This window comes from Petromyzon marinus, chromosome 1 (genome assembly GCF_048934315.1).
Source record: "Petromyzon marinus isolate PM22_M1 ecotype Great Lakes invasive population chromosome 1, UKy_Petmar_22M1.pri1.0, whole genome shotgun sequence".
In the NCBI taxonomy this organism is placed as follows: Eukaryota; Metazoa; Chordata; class Hyperoartia; order Petromyzontiformes; family Petromyzontidae; genus Petromyzon; species Petromyzon marinus.
The window spans coordinates 14,657,881-14,685,197 of record NC_133667.1 but is presented as its reverse complement, the minus strand read 5'-3'; the positions used below and the strand labels follow the sequence as shown (position 1 = coordinate 14,685,197).

Here is a 27,317-nt window from a genome sequence, read left to right as displayed (position 1 = left end):
CCGCTGCCACCGCTGCCACCGCTGCCACCGCTGCCACCGCTGCCACCGCTGCCACCGCTGCCACCTAAGCGCGCCACGGGGTGGTTGTCGCGTTCCTGAAGAACATCACGTTACGGAAACATCGCGTTGTAACGAATAAAAATATAACGTGGTGGTGGGGGGGGGGGTAAGGCAACAGTCCGCGATAACGGGCGCGATGCGTAACGGCGGGGCCCGGTGGGTTAGCAATCCAGAAGGATCCAGCAGCATCCCCATGCTTTGTAGGACGACGACGCTACGCTACGAGGCAGCCGTCACAACCACCGCTCGTTGCTGACTCGCGCGACCGTCGGGGGGGGGGGGGGGGAGGGGGGTTCCGCTCTGCTCAATCGCGTTACGTAAAAGTTTGCGTTCCCGAATACATTCGTCGTGCTCTCCTGTGCACATCCACATTCGCGTGCTCAAAACGACACGGAGGACAGCGCTGTAATCGATTAAACTCGTGAGATTCTTTATTGGCAAGCTTTGGCCAAGTCTTCGGTGAGTATATATTTTTTTATTGTGCGTGGGTGGGTGGGTGCGTGCACAGTACAGGCGAGTAGAAATCAGCGTGATAGAGGTTTTTGTGTTACATCGCGTACATATATAGAAATGTCGCTAAAACCCGCCACCACCCGACACAGACAACTAATAAGGGTTGTCACGTAAACAGAATGTGGCCAATTCGCCACTCGTACAGCACACCGGTGTGTTGGAGAGCCAAGCCACAACATTTACAATCTGAGTCCGACGTTTGCCAGTAATTACAAGTAGCTTCAGCAGTGCCCATGCAAAACCAAGAACCGATGCATACAGCAAGGGATAACACACAAAACAAACCCAATTTTAACACAAATATTATCCATAATAGAAGGCTTCTGTAAATGTGGGATTTACTAACGAGTTTTTTTTACGTGACAAACCCCGTTACGAATTTGCTGTCGTCGTCGTGATCATCGTCGTCATCGTCATCATCATCGTCATCGTCGTGGGCATCGTCGTTGTCGTCATCATCACCATCACATTTATATTAACACAAACCCCCAAAAAACCCACTATTATGGAAAACACAAATCAATATATACGACAATGGGTCAGTGCAGCACCCCCTTACAAAACTCTCGCCAGCACTGCCGACCACCTCCTGGCCACATCAAAGCCCTGCAAGGGTTTGGGGTTTCTCTCGTCCCCGAGGGCACAAAGAGACAAACATTCCCCCGTATAGCCTGCAACAGACTGTTGGGGGCAAGTGCTGTTAGCGAGCAGCACCTATGAAGGCCGGCACGGCACACGAGGAGGGAGGTGAGGGTGGCCAGGAAAACCACGCGCGACAGACCGCCTTTGTCTCCCCCTAGTGGCGATGTTTACACATCACACCGAGGTACTCATTTGAGGCCGAGTCGACCTAGGGGAGGGCCCAGGATCGGTTCAGATAATCGCTGTCACCGCGCACCAACACCGCACGCGCCACTGGAAGGAATGCCAGACACGATTCACAATGGCCACCGACAACCGTAGAGATTGATTTCAGGTCGGGTGATGGCGATCCCGGGGAGTGCATCTCTCTCCCCTCGCGCTCACCGTCACTGTCGGCTACTCGTCAAGTGGGGCGCCACGGTGGCTCGGAGATGTTAACCACCTCGCCAGGTATGCAGGAGGTCGTGGCTTCGATCCCGACCCTGACGACGCCTGCTGTATATTTGGAGTTTGCGTATCTCTCTCTCTCTCATCATCATCGTGGCCAGATGTTAACTACCTCGCCAGGTATGCAGGAGGTCGTGGCTTCGATCCCGACCCTGACGACGCCTGCTGTATATTTGGAGTTTGCGTGTCTCTCTCTCTCTCATCATCATCGTGGCTAGATGTTAACTACCTCACCAGGTATGCAGGAGGTCGTGGCTTCGATCCCGACCCTGACGACGCCTGCTGCTGTATATTTGGAGGTTGCGTGTCTCTCTCTCTCCCCGTGGTCGCGTGGATTTATCTTCTCCGGGTCCTCGGGTTTTCTTTCTTTTTTCTTTCTCCCTGCCCCCGCATTTAGAATCGACGTCACGCGTGCTCAGAGAGTCATTTGGCCGCCGCTCTAAATTTCCACACGACGATGATAAGCCCACTTCGTTGAGCTATCGTTTCCGATGGGCAGGTCGTTTCTGGGAAGAAAAAAAAACTACACACACAGCTCAGAGGGGGGAGGGGGGGGGCAGAGGGCCCCCTTTCCTTAGCTGTTCAAAAAATGAACAACTAAAAACATATTGTTTTGGTTCAGTCGTAGCCCACGCCGCCTGAGGGCCCCGGACGACGCCAGCGAAGGAAAAGTTTGTTGCCAAGTTTCTCTCAAGGGGGAGTGGGGGGAGGTGATCGATTTGAAGATCATCGACGACGAGGAGGATGGTCGCAGAGGCCTGGCGAACGCCGCGGACGTTCCTGACCACCCCCCCCCCCCAGGAACGAGGGGGGTCAGGGTGAGATAGAATGGGGTTGGGTGGAGGCGTGGGGGGGAAGGTGGGAGGGGCGGGGCGGCCCCCCCTTCTCCTCATCCTCCTCCTCTCCTCCTCCGTCCCCCATCTACGACGCCGCCACCTCCTCATCCTCCTACACTCCGCCCCCAACTCCCATTTACATTGTCGCCACCTCCTCATCCTCCTCCACTCCGCCCCCAACTCCCATCTACATTGTCGCCACCTCCTCATCCTCCTCCACTCCGCCCCCAACTCCCATCTACAATGTCGCCACCTCCTCCGCCACCATCTCCTCCTCCTCCGTCCCCCGTCGACGATGCCGCCGCCTCCTCCTCCGCCACCTCTTCTCCTCCTCTCCTCCTCCTCTCTTCCGTCCCCTGTTTGCAACGCGGCCACCTCCACCTCCTCTCCTCCGTCTCCCCGTCTATAACGCCAACGCCACCTCCTCCGCCACCTCCTCCTCCTCGTCCTCCTCCGACAGCACCAGCACCTGGGCTACGTCGTCGAACTCATAGGTCCTCTTGAGGAACGTGTCCGTCAGCCGGATTCCAGACACGCTCTGCCAGTGGATGGGGGTGGGGGGGGGCGGTGATGGGAGGGATGGGGGGAGGACATAGGAGGCGGTGCAAAGAAGCAGTCAAATGTGAGACAAATTCTGGCAAATCGCAGCGCCCCCCCCTCCCCCCGCCGATGAGGCTGTTTTTTGTTTTTGCTGCTGCTGTTGTAATCGCCAGCGAAACGCTACACAGCGACTCGAACTGGGTAAGTGTTCTTGTGGGTTGTTAACTCTCCAAAAACACGCACAACAACAAATCGGTGCTGAACTAGTAACTAATTGGGGCACGTTTTGTTTACGTGACACAAGCCCTTACCGAATGCCTGTGTCGGGTGGTGGCGGGCTTCACGACACATTTATATTTATGCGATCTAACCCAAGACAAAGATGCTAGATTGCCACGCGCGGCCTTTTGCAAAGAACTGTCTGGGTTAAGAGCGGCGTTGCTTGCGAGTCACTATTAAGGCCTGATCGGCGTTGCACAATGTATGTTGATATATGTAGAACTTCTTTCGCACCATACGCAGCCAACCGGGCGAATCAGATGTGCGGGGCGGGCGGGGGGGGGAGAAGGATAACAAACAAAATGCAAAAAGCCAGCTCTAAAGAAATGAGTTTGCCAATCTAGATGATGACTTAAAAGTGGCATAGCTCCCAGCAGCTTCCTAATCTCGGAAGGGACGATCGTTCCAGGTACGGCCGCAGAAGCGCATCTCGAAGCGTCGCGCGATGATGCGGTGACCACCGTCTCCGTTCGATGGTCCAGCCAAAAGCCGCCGCCGCTGCTGCTGCGACGGCCGAAGTTTCGCATAATGACGACTGTCAACAAGCCCGGTCACATTTTCTCCCCAGTGAGTGAAGATGCTTTACAAATTCAATGTCGTTTCACGCAGCACCCTCTTGAAAATGGAACATTGAGCGGGCAAGGCTGGGGAAGGCCGGGCAAGGCTCGCTTGGCTCAAGTTGTGCATAGTTTGGGCAAGGCTGGATAAGAATGGGCATTGGCTGGGAATGTACTCGGTACGACCGGGAATGGCTTTGGCGTGGCTGGGCATGGGTGGGGTTAGGTTGTGGCGCCCTTCGTTTGCAGGCTGGGCTGGATAAGGCTGAGCAAGGCTGGGTAGGACTGGGCATGACTGGGCATGGCTGGGCAAGGCTGGGCAAGGCTGGGCATGGTTGGGCAAGGTTGGGTAAGACTGGGCAAGGTGGGGGGTGGAGCGAGCCCCACCTCCCACCACAACCCCCCCCATCCGTCCCCCCCAACCACCCCCCACCCCCTTCACCTGCAGGCCAGGCATGGTTGGCAGCAACATGAGCACTGCTTGGAGGCCCCCTAACCTGAAGGCTTGGGCATGGCTGGGCAAGACTGGGCAAGGTTGGGCAAGGCTGGCCATGGCTGACGAACCTCCCACCCCCCCTCCACACCCCCCTCCCTCACCTGCAGGCCGGGCATGGCTGGCAGCAGCATGAGCGCCGCTTGGCGGGACGAGGCGCTGGGCAGGCGGCCCAGGTCCCTGGCGAGGAGGCCGCACCAGCAGAGCGCGTCCGAGCTGCGTAGCTCCAGACGGAGGTCCATGGTGCGCTCGCTGCGCCAACGACAACGCCGACGACGATAACATCGTGGTCATCGTCGTCGTGGGCATCATCGTCGTCATTATCGTCGTCATCATCTTCGTCATCGTCGTCATCATCACTCACGACTATGATGTGATGATAATGATGATACTGATGATGCTAATGACAATGTTGATGCTCCTGATGATGCTGACGAGGATGCTGATGTTAATGACGATAACGACGATGCTACTGACGATGATGATGATGGCGGTAGTGATGTTGACGATGGTGATGATGATGATGCCACTACCTGCAGTTGGTAATTTTGAAGGCCACCGTGAAGGGCTCCTCCAGGTGGGCCATGTCAGGGATCGTCTCGATCTCTAAGCGCACGTCCCCGTAGCCCGGGGCCTGCAGACACGGACACACGTCACCACCGCTGCCATGATCAACATCAACACATCACCAACATTAACACTACTTCACCAACATCACCAAATCACCAACATCATTAACACCACATCGCCAATATCATCATCAACACCATCAACGCCATCAACATCATCAACATCATCAACACCATCATCACCAACATCACCACCATCACCAACATCAACACCACTTCACCAACATCAACATCGCCATTATCAACATCAACCTTACCAGCTCCTACTCCTCCCGCCCTACCTAGCCCCCCACCTCCCTCCTACTATCTCCACCTCCTCCCCTCCCAGCCCCAACACCAACACCACTTCACCCACATCAACATCATCACCATCGCCAGCGTCACCAACGCCAACATCGTGGCTTCAACCTGACCGCCTCCTACCCCTCCCTCCCCCTCCTCTCTCTCTCTCTCAGGCTCCCACGATCTCCACCCCCCCTCACCCACCCCCTCCCCTCCCCCCACCTCACCCCCCCTCACCCCCCCTCACCCCCCCCCAACACGCACCACGCGCTGCAGCTGGCTGGTCTGCAGCCTCCCTCGTTCTCCCAGGTTGGTTCGCCACACGATGTCCATCTTGCCGATGTGGGTGACCCCGCGCAGGCCCCCGGCGCCCGCCTTCTCCGCCACGTCGGGGCGCGCGTGCAGCCGGTACAGGAACTGCCGCGTCTCGCCGGGGCCCAGGTAGCGCCCCTCCGAGAGCCTGGCGCGGGCCCGCGGTGGTGGCAATGGGTGGGTGGTGGTTGGTGGTGGTGGTGGGTGGGTGGTGGAGATTGGTGGTGGTGGGGCAGGGTGGTGGTGGTGCGGGGTGGTGGGTGGTAGTGGTGGGTGGTAGTGGTGGGTGGTAGCAGCGGGTGGGTGGGTGGTGGTGGGTGGTAGTGTTGGGTGGGTGGTAGTGTTGGGTGGGTGGGCGGTGGTGGTGGGTGGTGGGCGACATTTGTTACATTCGCACCATCCGATCAGCACTGGTTGGCTATGTACAGTACGAAAAAATGTCATCGTTCATACATACAAACAAACGTACCACCACCAAAGATCCCCCCGTGGAGCCTAAACAGACTGCTGGGGCAAGTGCTGTTAGCGAGCAGCACCTGTGAAGGCCGGCACGGCACACGAGGGGGTGGGAGGTAGGAGGAGCGGTGGGGAGGTTACCGCGACGCGGGGTCGGTGTCCACGACAGCGTTGAGGGGCGCGACGGCGTACAGCGGAGACGGCTCCAGCCACACGCGCTCCACGCACATGGGTGACGACGTGATGTTCTGGATCTGGGCCTCCAGGAAGACCTCCTCGCACTGCACGCACGGCGGGGGGGGGGGGATGAGGGGCAGGGGGATCAGGAGGAAGACGGTGAGTTGCGGGGGTAGGGGGCGCACGCGCGCACAGATACGAAAGTAGACAAACACACACACAGACACATTTGCAGTACACAGACACGCGCACAACAAAACACACACAGAAACGCGCGCGATGGACACACACGCAGCACACACAATCACAGAAACTTGTGCAGCGCACAGACACACACATGCGCAGTGCGCACACACACAAACACGCACAGACAAGCGTAGGGCACACAGAGACATGCACAACACGCACACAGATATATGTGCATAAACAGAAGCATAGATATAAACAGCTACAAAACAACAAACACACGTGCACACACATCTCGCACACGTTCTTCACACCCACAGACGTAAAATTCACATCATACACAAAGATATCTCACACACACGCAATCTCACACAAAGACATCACACACATACACGGATATCTCACACACACACATCTCACACACAGACAACTCACATGCACACACACACAGATATAACATAGACATAATACACACACGGATACCTCACACACAGAAATCTCACATACACACACAGATATAACATAGACATCATACACACATCACACATATCTCACGCACTCTCATCTCACACACACACAATCACGCATACAGAAATCTGACACACACAGACGTAAAATACAGATCACACACACATCACACATATCTCACGCACACTTATCTCACATACACATCACGCACACAGAAATCTCACACACACACACAGACGTAACATACATCTCTCACACGCACACAACCAAACACACACAGACGTAACATACACCTCTCGTATGCACACAACCAAACACACACATACGTAACATACACATTACACACGCACACAACCAAACACACACAGACGTAACATACACCTCTCGTACGCACACAACCAAACACACACAGACGTAACATACACATTACACACGCACACAACCAAACACACACAGACGTAACATACACCTCTCACACGCACACAACCAAGCACACACAGACGTAACATACACATCTCACACATCACGCACACAGAAATCTCACACACGCACACACAGACGTAACATACACCTCTCACATGCACACAACCAAACACACACAGGCATAACATACACATCTCACACATCACGCACACAGAAATCTCACACACACACACAGACGTAACATACACCTCTCACACGCACACAACCAAACACACACAGATGTAACATACACATCTCACACACACACACACAGATGTAACATACACCTCTCACACGCACACAACCAAACAAACACAGATGTAACATACATATCTCACACATCACGCACACAGAAATCTCACACACACACACAGACGTAACATACACCTCTCACACGCACACAACCAAGCACACACAGACGTAACATACACATCTCACACATCACGCACACAGAAATCTCACACACGCACACACAGACGTAACATACACCTCTCACATGCACACAACCAAACACACACAGGCATAACATACACATCTCACACATCACGCACACAGAAATCTCACACACACACACAGACGTAACATACACCTCTCACACGCACACAACCAAACACACACAGATGTAACATACACATCTCACACACACACACACAGATGTAACATACACCTCTCACACGCACACAACCAAACAAACACAGATGTAACATACATATCTCACACATCACGCACACAGAAATCTCACACACACACACAGACGTAACATACACCTCTCACACGCACACAACCAAACACACACAGATGTAACATACACATCTCACACACACACACAGATGTAACATACACATCTCACACATCACGCACACAGAAATCTCACACACACACACACAGATGTAACATACACCTCTCACACGCACACAACCAAACACACACAGACGTAACATACACATCTCACACATCACGCACACAGAAATCTCACACACACACACAGAGGTAACATACACCTCTCACACGCACACAACCAAACACACACAGATGTAACATACACATCTCACACACACACACACAGATGTAACATACACATCTCACACATCACGCACACAGAAATCTCACACACACACACAGACGTAACATACACCTCTCACACGCACACAACCAAACACACACAGATGTAACATACACATCTCACACATCACGCACACAGAAATCTCACACACACACACAGACAGACGTAACTTACACCTCTCACATGCACACATCTCACACACACACAGATGTAACATACACCTCTCACACATCTCACACACACACACACAGATGTAACATACACATCTCACACATCACGCACACAACACACAGAGTCGCGGCTCTCCAATGGGTCTCATGCGTCGCTCACGGCCACGGACCACTTCAACCGATCGACGGCAGGCGACCCCCCACCCCTCCCACCAACCGCACGGCACTCCAATGGCACCCCCCGCTGCCGTCAATTAAAACTACGGCAAAGCGGTGGCGATGGTGGTGACAATGGTGGTGGTAGTGGCAGTGGCGGTGGTAGCGGTGGCAGCGACAGTGGTGGGGTGGCAGCGGTGGCGGCGGCAGCTGTGGTAGCGGTGGCGGCGGTGGTGGTGGCAGCGGTGGCAGCTGTGGTAGCGGTGGCGGTGGTGGCGGCGGTTACGGAGGAGAGAAAAAGCGATTGGCGCAACGCGCCCCCCCCCCCCCCCCCCCGTTGGGGATTGAAGCGAAAGCCCCAAAGCACCCAAGTGGGGAAGACTGGAAGACGAGTTCAGCGGGGGAGCTACGACAGCGAGCCGCGTGCGCCGCACAGGAGCCTTCTGGTCCACGGAGCCCTGAGAGTCTGCTGCTGCGATGACGTTACCGCTGCCGCGATGATTCTACCGCTACCCCGATGATTCTACCACTGTCGCAACGGCGCCACTGCTACCGCGAGATGATTCGACCACTGTCGCGATGGCGCCACCGCTGCCGCGATAATTCTACCGCTACCCTGATGATTCTACCGCTGCCCCGATGATTCTATCGCTGTCGTGACGACGCTGCCGCTACCGCGATGATTCTACCGCGATGATTCTACCGCGATGAATCTTCCGCTGTCGCGACGACGCTGCTGCTGCCGCGTTGGCAGCAGTGCAGTAGCGTAGCGGGGGGGGGGGGGGCGACGCTGGATGATGGGGGGCGGGGGCCGCCGCCAGGGGGTGGGAGGGGCGCCACGCAAAGTGCAGAATGTCAACGCGACAGCACGTGTCTTGAGACACACACACAAAGACAAAGATCCCCCGTATATCCCTTAACAGACTGTTGGGGCAAGTGCTGTTAGCGAGCACCTATGAAGGCCGGCACAGCACACGAGGGGGTGGGTGGCCAACACCACGCCCGCCCGCCTTTGTCTCCCCAGTGACGATGTTTACAGATTGCATCAGGCACTTGTTTAAGGCTGAGTCGACCAAGGGGAGGCCCAGGATCGGTTCAGACAATCGTCACTGATGTTGAGCCGTGAGCGGGAATACAAATCGGGCCATAGCCGGGTTCGTAGCGCAGCGCGCTAACCGCCGTTACACTACCACTCCCCAAACACGCACGCACACACGCACGCACACACACACACACGCACGCACACACGCAGGGTTCGCAAAGAGCCACCACCAGCAGCAGTAGCGCACGCAGAAGGCCACGGTGACGCAAACAGCACGCGGCCCCCGCGCGGCTACGGTGAAACGGTAGAAAACTCGCGGCGGGGGGTGGGGGGGTCGGGGTTAGTGGGGGGGGGGCAGCGTCCGGCGTTGCGGTTAGGCTGAAGGCGGTGGCGGGGGGGGGGGAAGCGGGGGGTGGGTTGGGCAGCACCACCGGGGCCATCAAACCAAAGGGTAGAGATAAGCAGGAGGGTGGACAATGCGGGGGAAGGGTGGAGGATGTTACCACTGCACTGAGTTCGTCCTACAGGGATGGAGGGTGGGTGGGTTCGGTGGGTAGGTGGGTGGGGTATGGGGAGGGGGGGGGTAGAACGAGAGACGTGGAGAAGACAGAGAGACGCAGATACAGGCAGGAAGTCACAGACGGGGACAGTGAAGGGGACAGGAACGTATACGGACACAGACGAGAGACGTCGATAGATACGGGCAAGGGCCCAAGGCAAACACAGAGAGCGAGACGGACAGAATTGTAGAAGAGACCAACGAAGGGGAAGAGATATGGAGAAAGTGGCAAATAGACGCGTAACGAAGGGGACAGAAGGAGTAGACCGTGGGAGACCGCGTGTAAAGCCAAAGACACACAGAGAGGATTGTAGACGGACAGGCAGAGAGATAGACAGAGAGACACGAAGAGTAGGAGAGAGAGAAATGCAGACAGAGAGGCACACAGGGAGATGGGCAGGAGAGAGATAGACAGAGACACGGGGAGTAGGGAGAGAGAGAGATGCAGAGAGACATAGGGAAGTAGAGAGAGAGAGATGCGGAAATAAATACCGAGAGAGACGTAGGGAGATGGGCAGTCGGACAAAGAGAGAGATCCGGAAAGAGGCACAGAGAGAGAGAGGGTTGGGGAGTGGATAAAAGAGGAGAGGATATGTTGGAAAAATTGTGAGAGGCACAGGTGGTGTTGGGAGGGGTGCGGTGGGGGGGATTCACAGGGAGAGAGGGGTGGGAGGGAGGGAATGAGGGTGGGGAATGAGAAAAATATAATTCAAGCGGTTACAATGAGCAAAATTAAACCAAACAACACAACCAAGAATCCACAGCCTGCAAAGTCACACAGGGCATTAGGGGAAAACAACAGCAACAACAACAAAATCATAACATGCATTATCCAATCACGTATAGCGACGACTTTAGATTTCATACCAAACATATTTGATACTTGGGGCGCGGAGGGCTGGTGGCAGTGGTTAGCGCACAGCGCTACGAACCCGGAATCCCCGAGTCTCAGTCCTGACCGCAACCAACCTCAGGATCGGTCATGGCAGCCACACCGATTCCAATGACTCGTTTTAATAGGGGTGCCTGGTATACAGGAGGTCGTGGGTTCGATCCTGACCCTGACGCCTGCTGTATATTTGAAGGTTGTGTGTCTCTCTCTCTCCCCCCGTGACCTCGTGGATTTTTCTCCGGGTCCTCACGGTTTTCCCCTCCACATTTAGAATCAACATGCGTTTAGAGTAATCTCACTGCTATACATTTCCACGTGATAATAAGCCACTTTGTCGGGTTATCGTTTGTGATGGCCGGGTTGCTTCTGAAAGAGAGAGCGACACGGCTCGGTGGGGCCTTACCTCCGCGTTGTAGAACTTTGTCTTGACTTCGAGAGGCTTCAACACCTGCGGCGGAAAAAAGGAAAGTTGAACGATTTTACGTGGCAAGAATTTAAAGTATTTTTTTTTCTTTGTCGCAGACTTCAATCCCGATCGTGCTAGCGGGGCGGGTGGGCGGGGATAGGCACAGCCACCCGTGTGTTAAGAGAATGGCCCCGCTGGAAGCAGATATCAAAGAACCGCTTCTGAGAATCAACTTCTCAGTGACCGTGAATGGAGAGGCCAAAGATGGGGGGGGGGGGGTAGGAGGGTCGGCAGCAGTGCGATGCTCACCTGGAATTTGAAAAACTTTCGGAAGTAGAGCTTCTCCGCGCTCTGCGTGGCGTAGCTGACGGCGCACACGAGGCTGTGACGGGAAAAGCCGAGGGGAGGGCGGTGATTGAACCACATGGGGTAGGGGGATAACACGCCTCGTGCCTGTATGTGTCTGCTGTCACATATAATGCTGCAGAGCGGTTAGCGCTCTGCACTACGAACCCGGCGACCCGAGTTCGATTCCCGCTCACAGCCACCAACACCGGTGACGATTATCTGAAACGACCCTGGGCCTCCGCTGGGTCGACTCAGCCTGAAATGAGTACCTGGTGCGGCATGTAAACATCGCCACTATGGAGACAAAGGCGGCTGGGCGTGGTGCTGGCCACCCACCCCCTCGTGTGCCGTGCCGCTGCTCGTTAACAGCACTTGCCCCCAACAGTCTATTCGGGGCTACACGGGGGCGGGGGGGGACACCTCTGCATTTGTCTCACATGTGAGTTCCCAGCTCCTTGACCTCGTGGTGGATGACGTCATCGATGCAGCTGTCCGGGTGCAACTCGGCGGCAGGGGGCGTCGAGCCCCCCGAAAGGTTCAGCCTCTGGCTGCTCGTCTGCAGGTCGGCCTCAACCAGCAGGGGGTGGGGTACGGAGTACGGAGGGGGGGGGGGGGGCGGGGGGGGGGAAGAGGAGCAGCGCGCAGCAAAAACCGTTAACTCTCCGCTGCGCGGTTTGCCCGACCGTCGCTCGTCGGAGGACGCGGGGGGAGGGGTCGACAGACTACACTCAACAAAAAAGCCAGTCCTCAAAGAGACGAGTTTTCAGTCTAGATTGGAAAGTGCACAGGTCCACTCGTTACGCACAAAAGTGTCTGCGCAAATGAATCACGATACCTGGCTGATGATAAGCCACTTCACTGAGCGATCATTTGTGGTCAGGTAGCTTCTGAAAAAGAGCTACATAGTTCAGTGGGGCCTCATCTGGTAAAATAAAAATAGTTCACAGTTTTATAGATTTGTTTGTGTTTAGTTTATTATCTTTCCCCCACACCTCCATTGCCTACGGTGCGAAAGAAGTTCTACATAAACATACACACTGCCCATAGACTCAACGCTGCACCTCCGATTAGCACGGTTGGCTACGTACGGTGCTAAAGAAGTTTTACAAAACACACATATATACTACCCATAGACTAACACTGCCCTCAGACTCAGTGCCACACTTATGATTAGCACGGTGGGCTACGTACGGTGCGAAAGAAGTTCGACATACACACGTATATACTGACCATACACTCAACGCAGCACCTCCGATTAGCAAGCTGTGGCTACGTACGGTGCGCAAGAAATTCTACGTATGCACGCACGTACACGCGCACACACATTGACTGGTGGCGACGGCCCATGCAGCGCGTCCCGACCCTCACCTTGATGGAGACGTCGCGCACCAGCTGGCTGCTGTCGTTGTGCACGCTGATGTAGCTGGAGAACGTCTCTCCCAGGAAGATGTTGCTGCACAAAGACAAGGATCCCCACCCCAACTGTGTAGCCTTTAACAGACTTGTTTAGATAACACCTACCAATTCTAGATTTGAAGCTTTCATGACTGCAAGGATCCATACTCCTTGGTTCTTTCGGTAAAGTCACGTAGATGAAAAATAAAAATAATGAAAATAATAAAATGAAAACTAAATTAAATACGACGTTTCGGGCGCAACACCTACCAAGTTTTACTGCTGTGAACTTCCACACGATGGCGATAAGCCACTTCGTTGAGCTTTCATTTGTGACAGCCAGGTCTCTTTTGTTGTTTTAACGTTCTTACCCCGAGCCCCTACTGGACATGTGAAAAAGAGCTTTATAGCTCATCGGATTCTCCAGTATAAATAAATATTCTGATTTTGAAAAAGGGCTCTATAGATCAGTGGGTCTTACCTGGTAAAATAAAAAATACAGTTCAGTTTAGTGTGGTTTGCCCCGGAGCCCCGCACCCACCTACGGACAGCCCTGCTGATGGGATGTTTAAAATACTTAATAAATAAAATTTGATAGAGGGACACATTTATTTACTATATATTTTTATTTTACCAGGCAAGGCCCCAATGAGCTATGTAGCTCTTGTTCAGAAGCGACCTGGCTATCACAAATGATATCTCAAGAAAGCGGCTTATCATAACGTGGAAACTTATAACAGTTTAGAGTATTTGCGTAATCGTGTTTAGAAGTATTTGCCTGCTATACATTTCCGCACGGTGATGATAATCCACTTCGTTGAGCTGCCATTTGTGATAGCCAGGTCGCTTCTGAACAAGAGCTACATAGGCCTTACCTGGAAAATGTTTGTTTTAATATTGTTTTCGAGAATGGGATCGTGGGAATTCTTACCCAAAGTTCTGTGGGAGAGTCAGCATGTCCCCCAGCACCGTGCAGTCCCCCCACTTACAAACGCTGCACGGTCGGGGGGACACTGTCCCAACAGCCCCCCTACACACACACACACACACAAAGACAAAGACCCCCCCGCCCCCGTATAGCCTTTAACAGTCTGTCGGGGCAAGTGCTGCTTTGCGATTAGCGTTGATGAAGGCTGGCACGGCACAGGAGGGTGGCTGGCCAGCAGCATGCCTGGCCGCCATGCACGCACACCAACAACAAAAAATGTCAAATGTCATCCAGGCGTGACAGTCGCATGCACCTCTCATCTGCTCCACCAGCGCAACACTCACCTGCTAGGTCCCTCTCCTCGCAAGAAACGGGAAGGGCGATGTGCAGAGATGGCCGGGTGAGGCGCATCACTGCAAAAGGGCACGATGAGGGGGGGGGGGGGGGACACAGGTGGGGTCCAGAGGGCAGATGCAGGGACGAAGGGAGAGAGACAGAGAGAGGAGAGAGACACGGGGAGATAAGGGGGGAGGTGAGCGGCAAGAATCAATTGTCACGTAGACTCCTTCAAGATAAAACGCTAAACTATTTTTTTTTATTTTACCAGATAAAGGCCACTGAGCTATATATTACAGCTCTTTTGCAGACGTGACCTGGCCACAAACGACAGCTCAACGAAGTGGCTTATCACGTGGAAATGTATATCAGCCAAATACTCTCGACGCATGCTTCTATATGTGGCGGGAAAAACCGGAGCACCCGAATAAAATCCAGGCCACCACAGGGAGAACATGACAACTCCAAATATACAGGTGTCAGGGTCAGGATCAAACCCACAACCTCCTGTATTCCAGGCGAGGTAGTTAACATCTCGCCATCTTGGCGCCCAAGATAGCCATCGAATGAAGACGGTCACCCAGATCACGCGCTTTCAGATGCGCTTTTTGCAGCCGTCTGGAATGCTCTTCCTTCCGATATTAGGAAACCGCTGGAGCTATGCACTTTTAAATCTAGATCGAAAGCTCATTTCTTAAGAACTGCTTTTTGTCTATAACTTGGTCTTCCCCCGTACCTCCAATTAGCACAGTTGGCTATGTACGGTACAAAATAAGTTAAACATACACACGTAAATACCACAGCCTTCGCCATATTTCAGATGCAAAGTAGGAGTTGGTATGTGGTCAGGGCTTGAATGGATGACTAGAATGAGGCAATGTGGCATCATATGCACGCTCACTCATCTGGGATCACTCCAGACACTCTCTCCTGTGGGAGTCTCAGCAGTGAGACTATCCCTCCTGTGAAAGTCTCAGCAGTGACACTATCCCCTACTGGAGTTTCAGACAATTACTGTAGTGAGTTGTAGGTGCGAGAATAATTCACAAAACGCTGAAATAAAAAATATAAAACTTTTATTTTAATGTAAACATTAACAATACAAACAACAACTTAAAGCATGCACCACATGGCAGTAAATTTTTCCTATACTTCAACATGAACCGTGACAAGAAAATAAATGTGACAACGCAGATCACAGGAGCCAGGCGTGGGTAGGTTGCAAATTAGCTTCGAGCTTCCGCCAATCATCGTCTTCATCATCATCAGCCGTGCTCTATCCACTGGCCGGGACCGCTGAGAACCTGGGATCGAATCCTGGTTTCAGCCACCGCCTGTGATTAACCTGGGTTTCAAGTGCAGCGAATTGATGACAATAATTTACATTTAGACGTATGTATATACATCTGGATTGCAAATTTATTTCTTGAGAACTGCTTTTTGTGCTTAGTTTGGCACTTATTTTGGCTAAATTCCAGCACTGAGAATTGAAAAGATCAGTTGGACCTCGGTTTATGTTAAAACAGCGGTTATCAACCGGGGTGGGGGGAGGGCGGTAACGTGGCAATGTCCCAGGGGGTTACGTGAGGCGATTTATAAAATGTAAGTCGTTGGTGAATAATCGCGTATAAACCTGCCGATATAAATTAGCTATGATAAAATGTCTATACGTATGGTAACCTAGAAGGAGAAAAAATACCTTTCTAAACTCATTGATGGTCATGGGCGGAGCCACAGGGGGGGCTGGGGGGGGATCAGCCCCCCATGAAATTTTGGGAAAGTCGGTAATCGGGATAACCGGATATCCGGCTGCTGCAAAATGCTGCAGGCTGCTACCTTGTGCTGCCCTGCAGGCTGTCACCTTGTGCTGCCCTGCAGGCTGTCACCTTGTGTGCTGCCCTGCAGGCTGCCACCTTGTGTGCTGCCTTGCAGGCTGCCACCTTGTGCTGCCCTGCAGGCTGTCACCTTGTGTGCTGCCCTGCAGGCTGCCACCTTGTGCTGCCCTGCAGGCTGTCACCTTGTGTGCTGCCATGCAGGCTGCCACCTTGTGCTGCCCTGCAGGCTGCCACCTTGTGTGCTGCCTTGTAGGCTGCCACCTTGTGTGCTGCCTTGTAGGCTGCCACCTTGTGTGCTGCCCTGCAGGCTGCTACCTTGTGTGCTGCCCTGCAGGCTGCCACCTTGTGCTGCCCTGCAGGCTGCCACCTTGTGTGCTGCCCTGCAGGCTGCCACCTTGTGCTGCCCTGCAGGCTGTCACCTTGTGTGCTGCCCTGCAGGCTGCCACCTTGTGCTGCCCTGCAGGCTGCCACCTTGTGTGCTGCCTTGTAGGCTGCCACCTTGTGTGCTGCCCTGCAGGCTGCTACCTTGTGTGCTGCCCTGCAGGCTGCCACCTCGTGCTGCCCTGCAGGCTGTCAACTTGTGCTGCCCTGCAGGCTGCCACCTTGTTCTGCCACCTTGTGCTGCCCTGCAGGCTGCCACCTCGTGTGCTGCCCTGCAGGCTGCCACCTTGTGCTGCCCTGCAGGCTGCTTGAGCGGCAGCCTTTCGAACTTATCGAACTTATTAGCCACATCAGCGGCTCCGACCTATTAATAAATTCCGCACGTCCACCACAGCCTTCTTATACATTTGTGGCACCCATTGTAAAACATAAACACTGGATATCACAGAATATTGAAGTCAGCCCCCCCAAAGTCAAAATCCTGGCTCCGCCCCTGTTGATGGTGAACAATGCGGGTCTCCAAGAGTAACCAGCGAGCGCGAACAAATAACGTCACGCATGCAGAGCGTCCGTTTATTTTTTTATTCGCTTGCAGTTACTAGCTTAGTTAGGATATACCTGAGAAAATAGACAATTGGTGAAAACATTGATGGGACCTCCTTTGCCAGTACCAAAATATGATAACAGGTTTTCCCCCTTTTTTCTGGCAACAAAACAGGTGTTAAGATATATTCTTAGTTTTTTCGGTAAAGTCACGTTGAAGAGAAACAACAAAATAATAAAATATATATAAAACAAAAAAATAATTCTCACGACGTTTCGACCATAACTCAAACGGTCATCTTCAGGTGTGTTGGTTTGCATAAATTTATTTTTAAACGGCGCATTTATTTATTTATAAAAAAACGTTAGCGCCACGCGCAGCGATTTGGCAGTTTACCCAGGACTAGTCCATCTATATTCTGAAAAGAGGAGGGGGGAGACGAAATTTTTTATAATGTATGCTGTCTGAAAGCCCACTGTAAGCGTGAACAATCAATTAAGAACTTAATTAAGGTGTTAAGATGTTAAAAACATCAAACTGAAACCTTTTACAAGGAATAATGTCTGCATTAACCACAATGCTCGTGGTCAGAATGCAAACAAAAAAACATACTCTGATAACACCGTTTGAGATGAGGCTCAAAAGAAAGCTGTCTCTGGTGTGGGCCAATCAGTTTCAAGGACGATACATATATTCATCTTCTTTGGTTCTTTCGGTAAAGTCACGTAGAATGAGAATAAAATAATAAATTGCTAAAATAAAATAACAATACCGTAGTCACAATAATATTATTGTGTTATTTTATATTATCAATTTATTATTTTATTCTCATTCTACGTGACTTTACCGAAAGAACCAAAGAAGATGAATCATTGCAGTCACGAAAGCTTTAAATCGAAAGATACATATATTATCAGAGTATGTTTTTTTGCATTCTGATCGCAAGCAATGTGGTTAATGCAGACGTGATTCCTTGTAAAAGGTTTCAGTTTGGTGTTTTTAACATCTTAACACCTGTTTTGTTGCCAGAAAAAAGGGAAAAAAACCTATTATCATGCGAAAACATTGACGTTCATTATTCGAACATGGATTTCTCAGCACCACGTTGGGTCAGGCAAAAGGAGGGGGGGGGGGGGTTACTCAGTTGAAACAAAATTCAACAAGGGGGGGGTAACAGTAGCAAAGAAAAAAAGGTTGAGAACCCCACTGCATTAAACTGCAGCACACGAGCAAAATAACAGCGACGACAAATATCAAACCGTGACTTCTGCAGTCTTTGTGTTTTCCTATGGAAAAAAATCGCTTTGCTATAATATATAGGGATACTCTTTGGTTCTTTCGGTATTTTATTTTTAAATCACAAGCATGTGTTGTGCCCGAAACGTCGTGATTCATTTTATTTTTCTACCTGCGTGACTTTACCGAAAGAACCAAAGAGTATGGATTCCTGCAGTCACGAAAGCTTCAAATCAAGAATATATAGGGGGTAAGGAAACAGTCCGCGATGGCGCGCAACGCAGGGCCCGAACAAAGGCCGAGGCGCGTGGTGGGTAGCATCTAGAAGCATCCAGCAGCATCCCAATGCCTTGTGTGAAGCTACACCGAGGCAGCCGTAACAACCGCTTGTTCCTGTTCGCTCGGTCGCGTTACATCCACTTCGCATCCGCATTGGAAGAAAAGGTGTTCCCGAATACCGTATTTTCCCGCATATAACCCGCGGGGTATACCACTTTTTACAAACAAAACAAGACCCTGCGGGGTATATGGAGGTGCGGGTTATCTGAAACTTGTTTTACACAAAACGCCATTTTTGCGGGGTATATGCATCTGCGGGTTATATGCGTTTGCGGGTGAGATGCGTATGGGTTATATGCGGGAAAATACGGTACATTCATCGCGTTCTATTAAATTTGCGTTGTAAAAACGACAACACGCGGCGTTCTAGGAGACCGGACTGTGTCTGGAGCCACAAAAATTAAGCGTGACATTCGCAACGACGCAACATTACTTAATTCCCGTGGTCACGATGACCTTACACGTTAAAAGATAAGCGATTAAAAGGGGGCCCAACAATCCCTCGATGCAAGAGCTTTCCGCAACGAGTTCTTGAGACTCAACGACGAGGCGTCGCTGTGCGGATAAATATTTACAGTCCGATGTTGCAATCCGAATGCCTTGGGACCCGAAGTACAAGAAGTTGCGTGAAAAAAAATGTGAATATATGAACACCTATACAAGAAAATCAACAGTACCACCACCTTGCAAAAATAAGTTACTGGATAACAAAAAAATAAGTGCAAAGAGTAAATGGCTCTACCGAGCTTTACATCATTATCATCACGATGCATGGGGCAAATAGCCCGAAGTAGGTGTCCATTGCACATTTCGTCATTTGTTGTTTCAACTTTCCTCCCTGTCTTGTAGTGGCAATATGCGTCAAGTAGTGGCCACATCTTTCCGACACCAATCTCTTATGATGTCGACGTCCAGCTATAGTCTCTGTCAGGTCTCCCTCTCTTTCCTGTTCCTTTCCGGAGACCAACACGCTTTTAACTTGCACGTTGTCGTCCATCCTACATGTATCCAAATAATGGCAGTTTCTCTTTGTCATCACTGCCAATGGCCTTTACTCAGGAAATAAACTTCCGATTTTGCTTATAAAACCGGTGAAGATATATGTATGCGAATGTCGTCAGGCTGTAGTCTCTGTTTGGTCTTCCTCTCTTTCCGGTTCCTTACAAGTGAGCGAATATATACGCGAGATTAAGACCACGACAGTGCATGCGAAATGGCTTGGATCTGTAAAACGTCGATAGAAAAATTACAGCTACGCCGTGCTGTCAACCGGGTGTTGGCAGTTAAATGGACGAAGACGGATCTGTGACGGTCGGATATGCGACTGTTGCACTGTGCTTTAACGACGGGGGTTTACCCGTGCACTTAACCTCAAACAATGCGAATCAACCCCTAATGAAGCTTGATAGAACTGAATGGAGTTTAAACGAACTCACAAACGAACACCAACTTGTGAAAGACTCAACGCGGAAGATTCCCTGGGTTTGATCTTCCACGAAGCTGCTCATGATACACCTTAAGCCGTATCCCACTGCACAAACCATGGCAGCAGATGCAGATAGCTGATGCACAAATGGAAGAATTAAAAACTCTCCAGTGGTGGTGTGCGAATGGGGCAATCCAGAACAGACCGCACACAACGTTATCATGGCTCAATGCCCCCATCCACAAATATGGAAGGAGGCATCACGGTAATGATGATATGCTACCACTCCGCTACTCCTGACGCGGTTGTCTGGCTTGGACCACCTGAATGTGAAATCGTAGTCGATGCTCTGCATCTACAGCGGCAGCCGTACAAAAGAAGATCCTAATTATGGTTGGGGGGGGGGGGGTGCACTCGATTTCTCTCTGCAGCGTCGCCCGGCGCAAATTATCTTTTTTTTACTTTACGGCGACAGCTGCCCCCGCCACCGCAGAGGCGTAGCGGCAGGAGAAACAACGGCACCATGGCGGGCGAAGACGATCCCGTGCGTGTAGACGGCGAGGGCAGTGGGGCCCGTGGCGCCGAGCAGCGCCCTGGCGCGCCGCCCTGCCGCGGCAGCCGTGCCAGCGTCGCAGTAGATCCACAGCTCGGGCGGGTCGGCCCGCAGCCGCCCGTGGCACCCACGCATCTCCCCCCGCGCCATCGCCCCGCACAGCCGCGACCACGCGCCCCGCAGCGCCGCCCGTCCGCGCCGCTCGGCGTCGGCCGCACGCCCACCGTCCCCATCTTCCCACTCCCGCTCTTGCACCGGGCTGCTGCTCGTCGGCACCCCCACGCAATTGAGGTTGCCCGCTGCCGGGGCCGCCGCGGTCACCGGGATCACCGGGATATCCGTGGGCTCCGCAAGCTCCGCACGCCCGTCCCACTTTCCCGCTCGCTCGGGACTACTTGCGGGCGCGCCCTCACGTTTCGGACGGCCTACCAGAGGTCTCGCTCGCTCCGAACCGGATATTGCCGCGAGCTCTCGGTTGTTCTCGGCCGTTGCCATTGGTTCTCGATTGTCTGCCGGGTTCCTCGCCTGCTTCAGACAACCCTCCAACTTCCCTGCTGGTTGCAAATCAAGTCCCGACACGTCCGTTCGCTCCAGATAAACCTGGGACTTTCCTGCTTGCTCGCGTTGACCGGACAGTGCTCCTGGATCGTCCGCTGGCTTTTGCGACCGTTCTGGATGCCTCTCCGAATTTCCCATCCGGTCCGGATTAGCCGTCAGTGTCCCCTTCCCATCTTTGCCTCCTCGTCCCAGTCGCTCCAAACCCCCACCACCGCTGAAACTCTGCCAGCCCAGTACCCAGCGCAAGCGCTGGCCAGGCCCAAAGCCCAGCCGCTCTAGCACCCGCTTCATCTCCTTGTCCTCTTCATCGTCATCATCATCATCACCACCACCGCCGCCCAAGCCAGCGAGGCTCCCAGTGGTTGAGATGCCACAATTCGGCACGGGCACCGGCACGCACCACGTCCGCATAAACAACGCATCCCGGCGACTGAGACCCACCAGTGCCACCGCTTCCTTCTCCTCCTGCTTCTTTTTCTTCTTCTCTTCCTCCTCATCCTCTTCCCGCTCTTCCTCCTCTGCACGTCGCCGCGACGGCGAGCCTTCCCCCCCGATGGAGACGGCGGGCGGGCGGCGCTCGGGCCTCCACGGCAGCGGACGCAACCTCGCCGTTGCCTGCGGTGCCCCTTGGCCGCGGTCCCCAAACCAGGGGCGGAACCGCGGCAGGGCCTCTTTGCTCGGGAAGTCGCGCAGGGTGTCCTCGGCGCGGCGCAAGGAGCAGCCGTCGGGTGGCCGCGGCAGCCCGGGGAAGCCACTCCACGCATGCACCGTCACCTCCAGGTCGGGCTTAGAGGGCGGGGAGTTGGGCATCGAGGACGACTCAAGGCAGCTCTCCTCTGCGTTAAAAACCCGCGGCCGTAGGTTTTTTTTTTTAACAAAGTGGCTGACAGTGTGCGTATGCGTGTGTGTGTGTGTGCATATCGTGGCCAAGAGGAGTGGGGGTGGGGGCAGCATCGTTTCGTGCCGGGTTTGTCTGAGGTCAGCGACACGGGAAGATGTTTCCACACCCCAGAACCCAGAAAAAGATTTCCATTCTCTCTCTCTTTGGATGTGGCCACTCATCAAATGGCAACCTCTTGCAATATATTACGAGCGACCCTGCACAAAATTTTACTATTTACTATTTTTATTTTACCAGGTAAGGCCACCCTGAGCTGTGTAGCTTTTGTCAGAAGCGACCTGGCCACAAATGATAGCTCAACAAAGTGGCTTATTATCACGTGGAAATGTATAGCAGTAAAATTACACTAAACGCATGTTGATTCTAAATGTGGAGGGAAAACCCAGAGGACCCGAAGAAAAATCCAAGCAATCATAGGGAGAACATGCAAACTCCAAATATACAGCAGGCGTCAGGGTCGGGATCGAACCCACAACCTCCTGTATACCAGGCGAGGTAGTTAACATCTCCTAGCCACCGTGGCACCCCTATTTTCTACTGAGAAATTAAAGCCCGGCAGGGTCCTCTGCCCTTGTGCCCATTTTACATCGTTACATTAGAGCCGAGCCACAGCGTGGGGCTCACAACGTACCGGTGGCTTTTCCCACCGGCTCTCTGTCATGCTGAGCCGGAACCAAATTGTGAAACAATGCTGACCTCACAACGCATGATGATGAAAGCCCATTGAGCTAAGAATCTATTTTTTTAAGGTTGACTCGACTGGCAGACAACAGCAAAGCAACGATGTTGTAAAATAACATTCACGCTCAAAACTTTGCCGATTTTTTTTTTATCGTCAGTTTCAACGATGACATAGACGGTTAGAATGGCGATACCAGAAGACGAAACTCCAATGAGCACGGTTGGCTACGTACGGTGGTGCGAAGGAAGTTCAACGTACATACGCAAACTTAGGTCAGGGGTCGGCAACCTTTCTAAGAAGAAGAGGGTCCATTTTTTTGTGTTTTGGTCTTTGACCAAAATAGTTCCAGAGCTGCATCACACGCAGAGCTACTTGTACACAACACACAGCAGCGGGCAGACAGCAGATGAAAACACACATTCTGACGTAAATAAACAAAACAGGGGATGGAATGAGCTGTTCGACGCCGAGCTGTAAGTGTTCTGATACTTGCATTGTCTTTGTGCTGTTCACCTTTTGGCGTTCTCTGGTCTGACACTGGTGGTGAGACAATGCCATGAAGGAGGCGGTCTCTGGTGTAGGCCAATCAGTTTCAAGGATAATGCATACATTATTATCGGAGCATATTTGTCTGCATGTTTTGCCACAAATGCAGTACTTGATGCCTTGCAAAAGGTTTCTATTTAATGTTTGAACATCTTAACACCTACTCTTTGGTTCTATTAGGTAAAGTCACGTAGGTAAAAAAACAAAACAAAAATCACGACGTTTCGGCCACAACACAAGTGGCCTTCATCAGGTGAAGGGACCAAACTGTCCAGAGGACAGCGTTGGAGTGAAGAAAGTCAAGCGCAGGTCGCCAAATCTAGAATCTTAACACCTGTTTTATTTCCACAAATGGTAAAATACCTATTCTTATTTTTCATAATTTGGATACCTGCAAAAAATGTCCCAAAGGTTTAGTTTATTTTCCCCCCTTGAGTTATTCCTTAACAATAGAGTTTGACTATTGTACATTTTGTCATCACCAGAACATTCCTAGCCACCGTGGCACCCCTATTTTCTACTGAGAAATTAAAGCCCGGCAGGGTCCTCTGCCCTTGTGCCCATTTTACATCGTTACATTAGAGCCGAGCCACAGCGTGGGGCTCACAACGTACCGGTGGCTTTTCCCACCGGCTCTCTGTCATGCTGAGCCGGAACCAAATTGTGAAACAATGCTGACCTCACAACGCATGATGATGAAAGCCCATTGAGCTAAGAATCTATTTTTTTAAGGTTGACTCGACTGGCAGACAACAGCAAAGCAACGATGTTGTAAAATAACATTCACGCTCAAAACTTTGCCGATTTTTTTTTTATCGTCAGTTTCAACGATGACATAGACGGTTAGAATGGCGATACCAGAAGACGAAACTCCAATGAGCACGGTTGGCTACGTACGGTGGTGCGAAGGAAGTTCAACGTACATACGCAAACTTAGGTCAGGGGTCGGCAACCTTTCTAAGAAGAAGAGGGTCCATTTTTTTGTGTTTTGGTCTTTGACCAAAATAGTTCCAGAGCTGCATCACACGCAGAGCTACTTGTACACAACACACAGCAGCGGGCAGACAGCAGATGAAAACACACATTCTGACGTAAATAAACAAAACAGGGGATGGAATGAGCTGTTCGACGCCGAGCTGTAAGTGTTCTGATACTTGCATTGTCTTTGTGCTGTTCACCTTTTGGCGTTCTCTGGTCTGACACTGGTGGTGAGACAATGCCATGAAGGAGGCGGTCTCTGGTGTAGGCCAATCAGTTTCAAGGATAATGCATACATTATTATCGGAGCATATTTGTCTGCATGTTTTGCCACAAATGCAGTACTTGATGCCTTGCAAAAGGTTTCTATTTAATGTTTGAACATCTTAACACCTACTCTTTGGTTCTATTAGGTAAAGTCACGTAGGTAAAAAAACAAAACAAAAATCACGACGTTTCGGCCACAACACAAGTGGCCTTCATCAGGTGAAGGGACCAAACTGTCCAGAGGACAGCGTTGGAGTGAAGAAAGTCAAGCGCAGGTCGCCAAATCTAGAATCTTAACACCTGTTTTATTTCCACAAATGGTAAAATACCTATTCTTATTTTTCATAATTTGGATACCTGCAAAAAATGTCCCAAAGGTTTAGTTTATTTTCCCCCCTTGAGTTATTCCTTAACAATAGAGTTTGACTATTGTACATTTTGTCATCACCAGAACATTCATTACATAATGACCCATTCCCTGCCGTATTTAATACATCACCTTTACGTTAAATTGTGTTTAGTCTAACACGTGGAATTTCGCGACCGATATCATCCATAATACAGGGTTTTTTTGGGGTTAGAGCACGTAAAAATACGTGTCGTTAAACCCGCCACCACCCGATAGCCAATTAGTAAGGTCTGTCACGTAAAGATAACATGTCAATGCGTTACTAGCACAGCACACCGGTGTGTTGGAGAACAAATCTACAACAGAAACAATCTGAGTACGACGTATCGCCAGTAATTACATCAGACGACTTTCACGTAAAATTACGTCTACATTCCATAGTGACCCATTCCCTGCCGTATTTAACACATTGCCTTTACGGGGGGAGGGGTGGGAAAGAAGTAAAGAGCCAGCAAGCGGCTCCGAATCCGCAAGTTGCCGCAGGTGGCTCTCAACACTTTGTTGAGACATCAAACGGATTTGTGCCACACAGCTAGCTACCTCCTCCGCTCATCGCGCCGACGATGCCCGGCGGTCGGGCAAAACCAAAATAACGAGCAGGGTTATTTTTGTTTTCAAATTCGCAACACGTCAACCAATACGGTTTACCCCGTATTCTTGTACAGGAAAATTGAGTTTTCAGGTCCATAAGGCGTACAGTTGTTTCAATACGGGCAAAAGCAAATTCTTGTCTGTTTATTTGCGTTTCTCCCTTGTGATGGGACTTTGTAGGATGAACGATGAGATGTATAAGGGCACGGGGCGACCAATAAGGTCTGAATTGGTCAATAATAAGGTGGGGCACTGATATAAGGGGGTTGACAGGTTTGAATTCGGTAACAAAAACAATAACATCTCAATATTTCAAGAGCCTTCAAATGCAAAGTGGTGAATGAGACGGGTGGGGAGGGTCCTTGACAACGTTCTTACCCCCCGTGCCCCCTAACTGGACATCTGTGAAAAAGAGCTTTATAGCTCATCGGATTCCTCCTGAAGTATACATACAATACTCTGATTCACAAATAAACGTCACGAAGAAGTTCCGCGTGCGGCTCCGGAGCCACGGTTTGCCAGCCCCCTGCCCCATACGTATGTACCGCATGTACAGTGTGTTGAACTTCTTTCGCACCCTACGTAGCCCAACCGTGCTAATTGGAGGTGCAGCGTTGTGTCTATGGGCGGAATGTATGGGCAGTATGCATGTGCAGTATTTATGCACAGTGTGTTGAACTTCTTTCGCACCGTACGTAAGCCAACCGTGCTAATCGCTCATCCGGCCACTATCCAGACTCAACCCGCCCCGCTTCGCTTCCGAGAAGTTAAGACGGGAGATCGGGCGCGATGTTGGTCCAAATACAGTGCATTTAAATAATAATAATAAACAATACCGTGTGTTTAATGACACTGCAAGACTCGTGCCACGAAGCTCGTATCTCGCACACGTAACGGTGGGTGCGAGTACATCTGTAATATCCCGAAGAATATTGTAAACAAGGTAACGCTCAGCAACTTTACAAAGTGCCTGAGGCGTCATTGAGCGCACGTACTCAATAACACCAACACGACCGGTTTAAAACATTTACATTTTAAAAACGATGGAGTGGATACCTCCCAAACACACAGCCGGCTACCCCGGACCTCGCTCCCCCCCCGCTCCCCTCCTCCCCCTCAACGCACCGGGCAGAGCCGCTAGGCGAGTTGCGTCCTCCCGGGCGCCTCGACTCGGGCCTACCCTTCCGGGACCGCCAAAGTTAATTTTAGTTTTGTTTTAAATGAAACGCTCTACGTTTACGTCTCGATCAAATCGCAGCCGCCTTGTCGTCGATTCGCCCGTGTGTGTGTTGAGCGAGAGAGTTAGAGAAGAGAGGGAAGACACGCACCTTTGAGCGCCAGAAGATGATCCATCTTCTGTGCAGGATCCATTGCTGCTGCTGAGTTGACCTTCGACCCCCACTTCCGGCTCGGTCACGTGACCACGTCATCACCGTT

At 51.7% G+C, this 27,317-nt stretch overlaps 1 protein-coding gene across 1 annotated transcript; it reads right to left on the bottom strand.

The window, feature by feature from the left end:
• Positions 1–466: 466 nt before the first annotated feature.
• Positions 467–27,317, bottom strand: TRAPPC13 (trafficking protein particle complex subunit 13). Its single transcript, XM_076062881.1, is given in 14 exon segments — positions 467–3,036; positions 4,472–4,619; positions 4,901–5,001; positions 5,543–5,738; positions 6,188–6,327; positions 10,274–10,291; positions 11,625–11,669; positions 11,937–12,009; positions 12,413–12,543; positions 13,344–13,428; positions 14,302–14,350; positions 14,353–14,400; positions 14,643–14,711; positions 27,209–27,317. Coding segments are annotated over 14 exon segments (1,281 nt in total). The 5' UTR covers positions 27,252–27,317; the 3' UTR covers positions 467–2,901.